General features: G+C 31.5%; 1 protein-coding gene across 6 annotated transcripts; it reads right to left on the bottom strand.

Annotated features, from left to right (window-relative positions):
* Nucleotides 1-747: 747 nt before the first annotated feature.
* Nucleotides 748-7,265, bottom strand: LOC109818273 (protein DA1-related 1). 6 transcript variants are annotated; one of them, XR_002241420.3, is made up of 13 exons: nt 6,830-7,264; nt 5,708-5,854; nt 5,449-5,539; nt 4,704-4,968; nt 4,046-4,166; nt 3,807-3,890; nt 3,263-3,382; nt 2,918-3,130; nt 2,727-2,789; nt 2,274-2,392; nt 2,131-2,189; nt 1,638-2,031; nt 748-1,162 (listed from the first exon to the last, which is right to left on the bottom strand). XR_002241420.3 is itself a non-coding variant. In XM_020383719.3 (13 exons), the coding sequence occupies exons 2-12, from the start codon at nt 5,816-5,818 to the stop codon at nt 1,688-1,690; spliced, it is 1,590 nt and encodes a 529-aa protein (XP_020239308.1). In that variant the 5' UTR covers nt 5,819-5,854; nt 6,830-7,265; the 3' UTR covers nt 748-1,162; nt 1,682-1,687. The 6 variants fall into 6 exon arrangements, 5 of the variants coding, with proteins under 5 accessions (XP_020239308.1, XP_029124630.1, XP_082924551.1 ...); XM_020383719.3 differs by having other exon boundaries at nt 1,682-2,031; nt 6,830-7,265; XM_029268797.2 differs by lacking the exon at nt 748-1,162 and adding an exon at nt 6,513-6,690 and having other exon boundaries at nt 1,189-2,031; nt 6,830-7,265.
* Nucleotides 7,266-9,881: the final 2,616 nt, after the last annotated feature.

The raw sequence follows: 9,881 nt of genomic DNA, 5'->3' as shown, positions 1-9,881 counted from the left end.
GTTTTACATGTTGAAGAAAATGTTTGAAATGATAAAAGCTTGATTTAAGGAAGACAATGTTAGAAAAATATTAAATCAAGTTGCTTTATTGCATGCCAAGACCGCCTCTAAAGTAATATTAATTAGCTATTTGAGTTTCAATTAGTTTCCAACTCATTGTCATAGCAACATTAAGTTTTTTTTATTAATATTTTATTATCTTCTGATTGCCTATAAAGGGCAACTTATGTACTTCAAGGGAAATTGATCAAGTTAATGAATCAATTTGAGTACGTTTTAAAAACTCTTCCTACCTCTCTCTCATTAAGTCTTCCGCTGTGAGTGCGGTTTGTTATCCCATTGATAACATTAAGTTTACTACTTTAACGATTTGGTATGTTTTCTAAACCCCAACAACACAATATATGCTTCCAATGTTTATATTTTTAGAAGAATAACTCTAAAACTAAAAGTTCCCAATACCATTCAGAAAAAAAAAAAAAAAAAAAAAGTCCCCAATGTTTATGGAGATGAATGAGTATCAATAGAGAAGATAAAACATACAATGTTGTTGACTACTTTGAAACCACATTAGCTAGAGACTTGGAATATATTCATTGTTCACATTGAATGTCTTAAGGCCATAGTAGTATCATTATTAAAGCAGAACCTTTGAATTCTGGAGAACCCATTGTCCATCATTAAATATCTTTAGTATTTACTTTAAAATTTTGATTGTGGTTAGTTTTTTGGAACATTGCAATCACATTCATCTAGAAGTGTATAATTGCATCATCCAACAAAAGTCGTTAATAAGACAGACAATCATTAAACAACATTTGAAAAAAGAGAGGAACTTAACCCTATGTCCCTAACTATCCTCTTCCCCATTCTAAGACTAAGAATTAAAAAATATATAGGTTTATAAATATCATGGGGGAAGATGATTTCTTCTAGCCAGATTTTCAGCAGCTTACCAACCGTGCAAAGTAAGAGGTTTACTTCAATTGTAATTTGGATTGAACGTACATCTGAGGCTTCTCAACTATAAAATAAACATGCTGGAAGAAGAAACTGGATGAAAAGTATAATTTACATTACGTGGTTGATCAATCATCACAAAAATACTGAGATACCACCTTTCCCTTTGCAAATTTTCAACCTTCAATTAGTGGAAGTAGGGCTAGGGAAAAAAAAAAAAAAAGAATATCAGAAAAATACAAAATATACAAAATTTTACTGTAATTGCTTCAGCTGTTATTTTCAACTAATACAACGTATTTTGTAAAACATGTAGAATACGAGGTGCCTATGTATATCTGGAAATTGCAGCACTGCACATTTCAACTGCTACAAGGTATTTTGTAATACATATAGAAAAGAAAGATTTTGGCAACCGGACTAACAGGAGCATTCTCATTCCTTATTTAGTCCAGAGTAGTGTGAAAATTATATAATTCGGCAATCTTTAGATCCTATATAATTTATATTTCTGGATTTGGTTTCTCTGAAGTGAATCCTTACTTTAGACAGAAAAGTGAAAAGTCTCAACCATTGATGAAAAATGAAAGGCTGGTATCACAAGTGAATAATAATAAGTCATGGATTTGTTAAACTTTAACTCTTTAATTTTCTCATCAACAATTGAGATTTCTCACCTTAGTCTTTAAAGTGAATTCTCACTCTAAAGGGGATGAAATACCATTTTTCAATATGGAAAACTTCCAGTCATTCGGATATGGTCAAGGGTGCTTCTAAGTCCATACTTAAGCACAGCCTGGTTACCCTCTCTGAATCCATCTCCATAAGCTGGTGAGCTATCTGACTCAATCTGGTGTTTGAAATACTCACCAAGTTTCTTCTCAAAGTCAGAACGTTTACCCTTCTTTGATGATGAAGAGGATGAAGGTGATGAAGAGGACGAAGATGATGATGACGATGATGATGATGCACCATCATTCCCAGAGCCAGAATAGATCTCTGAATCTAACCACATATGAGCCAAGACTTGGCAAATTCCCTCTTCAACTTCTGGCCTCAAATTGCCATAGCCTGCCATAACCCCAAAAATTGTCCAACTTAACACAATGAAACGAGAATATAAATTTTCCACATGTTGCTGATCATTGGAAAGTTGTTACTTGTTAGTACCTTTAAGCCTAAGCCATGCATGCATCATTTCATGAGCCAGGATTGATCCAGTCAATAACCTGTGAATATAAAATCCTTAATATACAGTGAATTACATATGCAAGCACTTCAGATTATGAAAATAGAGGAAATCAAAAGGATACCTAGGAAGGCCATACAAAACAAGTATGGCTGTCACTTCACAACGACGGATCAGCCTAAAAGGCTCAGTTATCATGTCTATGAGCTGGTAACCTGCCCCTATCCTTGGTCTCCTTAAAATCTGGAATTACAAGAAACCAATAAATTTGACAGCTTGATCAACAGAGATGTTTTATGTGACCTGTTTGGATAAATTTCTCCAAAAGCATTTGAAATAAACTTTTTCATAAATTAAAACTAGTTTATACGTAAGTTGAAAATAAGATTTTGGAGAAGTTAATAAGAGAGAACTTCTACAAATTAGCTTATGCATAAATTAAGTTTAGCTTATGGGAAGGTTTATTTCATTTTTCTTCATATTTTTCTCTCCCAAAAGTGCTTTTGGAGAAGTTTACCTAAATAGAATCGTGAATTAAAATCATCAATGAAGACTGAAATTCACAAGAGATCCATACAGTGGGGATAGTTTGCTCTTCAGACAAGCATAGTCCTCTAGTTTCAGGTAAGTGGTGATGACCCTATATTCGATATTAAAGAGAAAAAGAACAAAGCAAAATCAGGATAATGGAACGGGAATGATATAAAGGACAGGAGAGAAACAAAAGGCACATTTCATGAATGAAAGTTCAAAAATATTAACATTTACATTCTTTTCTCCCTCCATGGCCTCATTCAGCGCCTGTCTCTCAACCAAAAGCATAGGAACTTGCTGCTCTATCTTCATATGTAAGCCTTCATAAAATTCTTGTATTTCGACATAGAGGGGTTGGCATTCATGAGTATCCATGATAGCTGAGTCAAGACACTCCAGACACAGCTTTCGACCATCATCAAGCAACAAATATTTGGCATCCACTGACTGCACTGATTGGAAAGTTTCATATAAAAAGGAGAAAGACAAAAAAACTAAGAGTGAGATATAGGATACACCAGAATCTCCATGTAGGTAACAAGAAATTATGAAAATGTCTTGGGAGCTGATATAACTGACCTCCATTCTTTGACAGCTACAACAACGAGGAGTGCCATCACGCTCATGCGATGGACAATATTTTTGTAGCCAGAAAGGATGTGCTCTATACTCAATGAGGCCAGCTGAATTTGGTGGGATCTGCAATGAACACAAATTGATCATTCAGAGCAGTTTTGAACAATATGTGTAAGATAACTTAGAGTAGCTGATTGACTAATTCTTGCAAATCATAAGCCAATTTTTAAACATAAGAAATCTTAAAAAACTATATTTGGCACATGAAGGGATATAATCCAATTACTAAAACTTAAGTAGTAATAAAATATTCAAACTTATATTTGACCCATCAAGGCCACGCATGGCATGATATACATCAGAAGAACATTTCTGAACTTTCAAAAAGTATTTTTGAAAACAGCTCCACATCACTTGTCTTCCTTGAACATATATGTTTTAGTGAAATTTGTAAAGCACGTCAAAATTTATTGGAACCATTGATCAGAAGTCAAGTGCAATGAATTGACTAAAAATGTGCAAGTAAAAACTGATTGCTAATACTTACAAAGTTCTTGCAAACATCGCATCTCGGATGATGCAACTCCTTATAGCATGATTTATGATAACGGCGATTTCCAGACATGGAAAACTGTAAAGTAATAAGGATTTAAGCATTATGTACAATCATACTGACCTCAAATAATTAAGGAAAAGAAAGTTGAAGATTTTCATTTACGAATTCCAGTTTAAACGTGTTAAATTTGAGTTTAATGAAGCATGTAGCAATTAACACAAGACTCTAACCTCATAATCAGTGATTGGAAGTTTGCAAGCATGGCAACAAAAACATTCTGGATGCCAGAAACCTCCCATGCAACTCAAAAATCTTCCATTGCCAATCTCGGCATTGCAGCCAGCACAGATTCTGCAAGCACATTTTGCAAGAACCAGATTTAGCCTCTGTTTTTATAAGATTCAAGAATTTATGAAAAGGAAACTTTATAGATGTCTGTCTCCTATCTTGATCCATGCTTTTGTCATAAAGGTGAATATTTCAATTTTCTTAGAGTAAGCGCATAAAAACTCCCAAGATGGCAAGATATTTATCATATTAACAAGATACTAGTTGACCCCATTGTCAAATGTTTTAAAGGGCTTCCTTTGCATCATTTTTATTTAATAGAAATGAAGACAAAAGTCATCAATCTTTAGTCTACATATCTACATTTCTGATATTAACTTAGCATAATTCAGAAATTATTCATATTGAAGTTTTGAAACATTATCTGTTTGGACAGACTTCTATTCGTGCTAGTATTCCATTAAAGCAATTTTACTCACAAGGACAATAATTTTTCCCCCTTTATTTATCACAATTAGTGAAGTTTAGCGATTTTCATATATGGTATTCAAAATTGGACTCATTAACTACAGATAAAGATGACATATTTCCCTCAGGTACCTGTATACAGGTGGGAATAAGTGCGCAAAAGGTTGAAATAAGGAATCAGTGTCAGATCGAGGAGGAGAACTAATGGTCAAACTTTCTTGAATTGCCCTGGCAAGTTGTTCATCTTCCTCAAGTTGAACTTCATCAAGATGTTTGTCTTCATCCTGTTGAATTTTAGCATGATGGTCATCTTCATCTTCCTGAACTTCACCAACACATTCATCTTCCTCATCATCAAGTGGACACAGTTCATCATCTTCAGATTCAGAATCATCCTCTGGGGTATTATGAGGCAAAAACACGAGGCCTTTTTAAATACTATAGCAGGGAAAAATCGAGAATCCATTTCCAATCACATACCAAATGGAATTTCAGAATTTACTTAATGAACTCTAACCATATGAAAAATATGTTTAGTAGTTAGATTTTCAACTAATGCAAAGCACCAGAATAAGAAATCCTGATAATTCTGGTGAACAGTTTAAGATTACGATTTATTTGAAAGACTTGATCAATGACACCGTAGTCTTCGATAAGTAAAGCATTCTTTTATTAAACAAGAATGAAAAAGGCAACAAGATAGACATAAAAAGAAAGGCAATAATGTGTATAAGAACTCAATAAATCAATATGCATTTTTCTTAGATTACACATTTTAGATGTCAGTTGTCACACGCTGAAATCCTGATTGTACCAAAAAGTAACATAAAGCAACAAATGAACTTTAACCACCCATCAGCAAAAGCATAACTCTCACCAATAACTTTTTTCCCTTTCGGATCTGCCTCTGAAAGAGAGAGTGCTATTGCGCGATCAATTTCTTCTTTCTCAATATCCGTCAAATCATCCTGCACTCAGTTTACCAGTATTACAATTCATAACTTCAGACCATTACCAAGTTCGAAAGGAACTAGTACTATGTTGGGTTCATGCGACAACTATAATGCAAGAAAATGACATTATAAGTTGTACCAAAATAGTCACTTTTTCTTTCTATAAGAAGAAAGTGTGGTTACCGCTGAATTATCATGATTGTCGGAAATTCTGCCATCGCCATATTTCCCATGATACTTTCCTCCAGAATATTTACGATTGGATCCCTTAAGCAATTTAGTAAACCAACCCATGCAATATTATTTGCTGCAGGTTGGCAAAACCTCTTCCTGAAATAAAGCCCCACAAGTAGGTAAGCAAATATAACATTACAATTATTTACACAAGGAAATTCCAGATTAATTAAACATGTCGAGAAACTACAAGTAAGACCTCAAGGTCAATCCTCATATGTAGCATGATCATCTCTCTTATAAAAGTTTGAAGCACAGTACTCTTATATATGTACCAGAAAAACATGCTATGATCCTGAAAGTGTTGCAACCCAGTGCTATTTGAGGTATAACTTATTAGCATTGGCAAGGCAAGAAATAGGCAACATCAAGAGCAGATAGATCATGGAATATAAAGATCATATCACCTATTATTGCGGGAATCACGGGCTACCCAATTTCTCAGTTCCTCAACAGTCAGATACACCAGGGAAAATGAAAAGGAGAAGGGTAGAGGATGATATATATGAAAGATTAAATAAAGAGAAAGAATATGCACGATTGATAAGGTATAACTTTTGAAAAAGCTTGCTATGTGTCTAATTCATAAGGAAGAACTTCCATGATGTGCTTCTGAACACAATTTCAATTTGCAAACGCACAGCAGCATATTTGTATCAACATATAGTGCTAAGTTTCATTCATTATCAGAGTCAATCAACCAATTCTTCAAGTAAGGAAAAAAGACAAACATCGAATTTCCAATCAAACATACTAGTAAGCTCAAAAATCTTCAGCTCCGCAGCACCCAATATGCTTTCTTTTTTGTCTTTTTTCCCTTAAAGCAACGCCCTTTGTGGCTTGATAACTAATGGACTCAAATTGAATTGCTTCAAGAGAAATTCAAATTATTCCACATGCATAAAAGAAACACCTTCCACCAACCCCACCATCTATGTTGTTGATTATAGATTGAAAACACCGCAAGCATAAAGCCACCGGAAGATAATATCAATATTCTAGAGCAGAAAGGGAAAAGGAGGGAAAAAAAAGAGAGACTTTATATGTCACAAGACAAAGAAGATGACTCACCTGATACTGAAAGAGATTATGAATCAGCAGAGACAAAGGAATCAGATGAACCCCAGTTCAAGTACACTTTCTGATTCCCTATATAAACATAGTCCATCACACAGTAATAACTCTCTCTCTCTCTGTCTTTCTATTTTTTTCTCTTTGTTAATGTGTGTGTGATCCTGGGAATAACTTTTTGAGTGCAAAGAGTGAAAAGGGGGGTACTTGGATCATACGCAAATACAGGAAGGCGAAAAGGGATAAAAACGGCAATAGTGAGGAAGTGATGAATGAGTATATTTTTATTTACATTCCTTAAAAAACACCAGAAAAGACGGATTGGAAGGTAGATATGGAGAATCAGAAGAAGCAGTTGAGTTTCAATTCAATGTCACTGTTTACTCTGGCATGTGGGGTCCTCGATCATTTTTTTCTGCCACATTCCACCAAATGTCAATAGCAACATGAAGTATATAAAACTTTTCGGTAGCTTCTTTCACATGGTAGAGCGGGAGTGGGAGGGTGAAAGATTGAGTTTTTGTTTTATATTGTTTTGTGCTCACCCGTAGCAGTTGCTGCCAATTTGGGTGTTCATGCTTCGTGTTAGATCAATTCTAGATTCATTCTTATTCCAAAAATATTTAACAAGGTGATTTTTTTAAGAGAATTTAATTAAAGAAAAAATTTAATTACAATTTCTTAGCTTATTAATATAAAAATATGTTAATAAGATATGTATTATATATAACTGCATATGAAGATAAATTTTTCATGAACAACATCCATCATATCTAAAAAATTATATTTAAATTTTGTCATTTAATTAAATAGGATGACAAGATTTTAATACATGCCGCATTCATCTTTATAATGATTAATTTGATACAAAGGAATTATACGTTTAATGAATCACATCAATACATTTTCATGACATTTAAATTTTAATGTACCCGTAACTTTATGATATAATATAAGTAATGAAGAATAGAAATAAATTAATGTATAATTAAGATAAAATTATTTCTTTGATCCCTTATTTTATTTTTTATTTTTATTTTATCTTTTATTTTTATTTTTATTTTATACTAAATTAGTCTCTAACGTATATAAATGTTAACGATATTTGTGAAATCATCCATCTCCATCCAATTCCATTGCTAACATGTTCACATGTCTATTAAATGCCAAGTTGAACTAATTATGTGGCGCAAAATTATTTAATTTGCGACCTTTTCTGATTTTCGAAATTCAATTTGATTTAATATATTTTTTTTATACCAAATCAGTCTCTTTTGTTTACAAATGTGAAATGTCAACAATGTTTGCGAAATCATTAAACTTCGTCCTATTTCTTTGTTAATGTGTTGACGAGTTTGTTAAATGCCTAGTTGGACTAATTAATTAGGTGTGTTTTATTTTTATTATATTTGTTAAAATTATTTCTACACATCAATATAAGTTGACACACAAGTATAGTTAAAGATTCATATCGAACTTTTACTTTCTTCCTAAATGTGAGTTCGAATCTCTTAATGTCACTTTTTTAGTTTGATGGATAATCCTTTTTAGATAAGAGAGATTCTTTGGTCCTGGGAGGTTAATTAAATACTTCAATGGGATCGAACTACTTATAATTTGGATTAAGTGGTATTGAAAGTGTCTTTTGGTTTTACTACCTTTTTCATAAATAAAAAAAATTGTCCCTCCCCCATAAAAAAGCTAACCTATGGTTCTTTCAACGAGTATTTATATATATGTAATCACTTTGCTTGAAACTGAAGTTCTTCCATAAAAAGTTAGGTCAATAAATTCTTGGAATCTAATCTCATGCTTCCCTGAAAGTATCTGGAAGCCCCTAAAAGCATGAACATTGCTTGTCTCAACAGATTAGCTAGTAGTGGTGCATGCAGGAGCCAGGTAACCCCTTTGTTGCTTTACCTTATCTTGCAAAGTCAATGTCATTAGTGAGAAGTTTGTACAAGCCAAAATATAATAAGAATAGGTTGTACCACTTAGCAATGAAAACTTTGTCAGATAAGTCAGCTTATCAGTAGCAAAATTGAATGAGTTTGAATATTTCACAAACATTATTAATGTTTATAATATAAGGGATTGTTTTGTTACAAAATAAAAAATAAGGGACCAATTGAAATATTAAAAATAAGAGAAGAGGCCAAAAATTAGATGGATTTTGCAAACACTATAAACATCTATAAGGGACAGATTTGGTAATAAAAAATAAATAAAGATAAAAACCTAAATTGAAATTAGAAATAAAATAAAGGCAAAAAGGAATAATTTTATCTATATTTTTTTAAGATTAAATTACACTTTTAATGTCTCTATAATATTAAATTTACAATTTTAATTTCTCTATTTTAATTTCATAATTTTAGTCTCATAATTTTATAAAATATACGTTTTTTGTTTCCCTTACCGAATATATTCATCAATTGATTGGAAAAATCACAATGTTAATCATGATATAAATTAAGAACATGACATAACAATCAAAATTTAAAATATTTAGACTAAATTTTATGTCATAAATATAATAAAATAAAGTGAAAGTGAGATAAAAAAAATGATAATTAAAAGTATAATTTAGTTTGAATATAATAAAATATTAATAATTTTGTAATTGCCTTAATAGTGAATTATGATTAATATTACAATTATAACAATTAATAATGGATAAAAATTCAACGAGAGAACCAAAATTTTGATTTTTTTAAATTTGAAAAATTAAAACTACAAATTTAAAAATAGAATGATGAAAATTAAGAATTTTATATTATAAGAAACCAATCATATAAATTAACATAGTTTGAAATAAATAAAATTAATATAATAATGCATAATTATAAAAATAAAAAAATATTTTAAAAAAAAATATCAAAATCTAGATCAATTTAAAGTATAAATTAAGTTAAATCATTAAAATTAGTTTAATAATACTAATTTAGAAGTAGTACACATATATATTCTTAAGTTTAAATTTTTTTATCGTGATTATAATTTTTATAGATAAAAAATAATAATAACTCAGGTTGAAAATACCTCGATTCCG

Source organism: Cajanus cajan, chromosome 2, assembly GCF_000230855.2.
Source record: "Cajanus cajan strain Asha chromosome 2, NIPB_CcT2T_4, whole genome shotgun sequence".
Taxonomy (NCBI): domain Eukaryota; kingdom Viridiplantae; phylum Streptophyta; class Magnoliopsida; order Fabales; family Fabaceae; genus Cajanus; species Cajanus cajan.
The sequence above is the reverse complement of the archived record's forward strand: the minus strand, read 5'-3'. Positions and strand labels throughout refer to the sequence as shown.

Coding starts and splice junctions, on each gene's coding strand:
- LOC109818273 (XM_020383719.3), bottom strand. CDS start 5,818: ATGGGTTGGTTTACTAAATTGCTTAAGGGATCCAATCGTAAATATTCT. Junction 3,891..4,045: donor TTCCAATCACTGATTATGAG/GTTAGAGTCTTG, acceptor ATTACTTTACAG/TTTTCCATGTCTGGAAATCG. Junction 2,190..2,273: donor GTTTTGTATGGCCTTCCTAG/GTATCCTTTTGA, acceptor TTATATTCACAG/GTTATTGACTGGATCAATCC.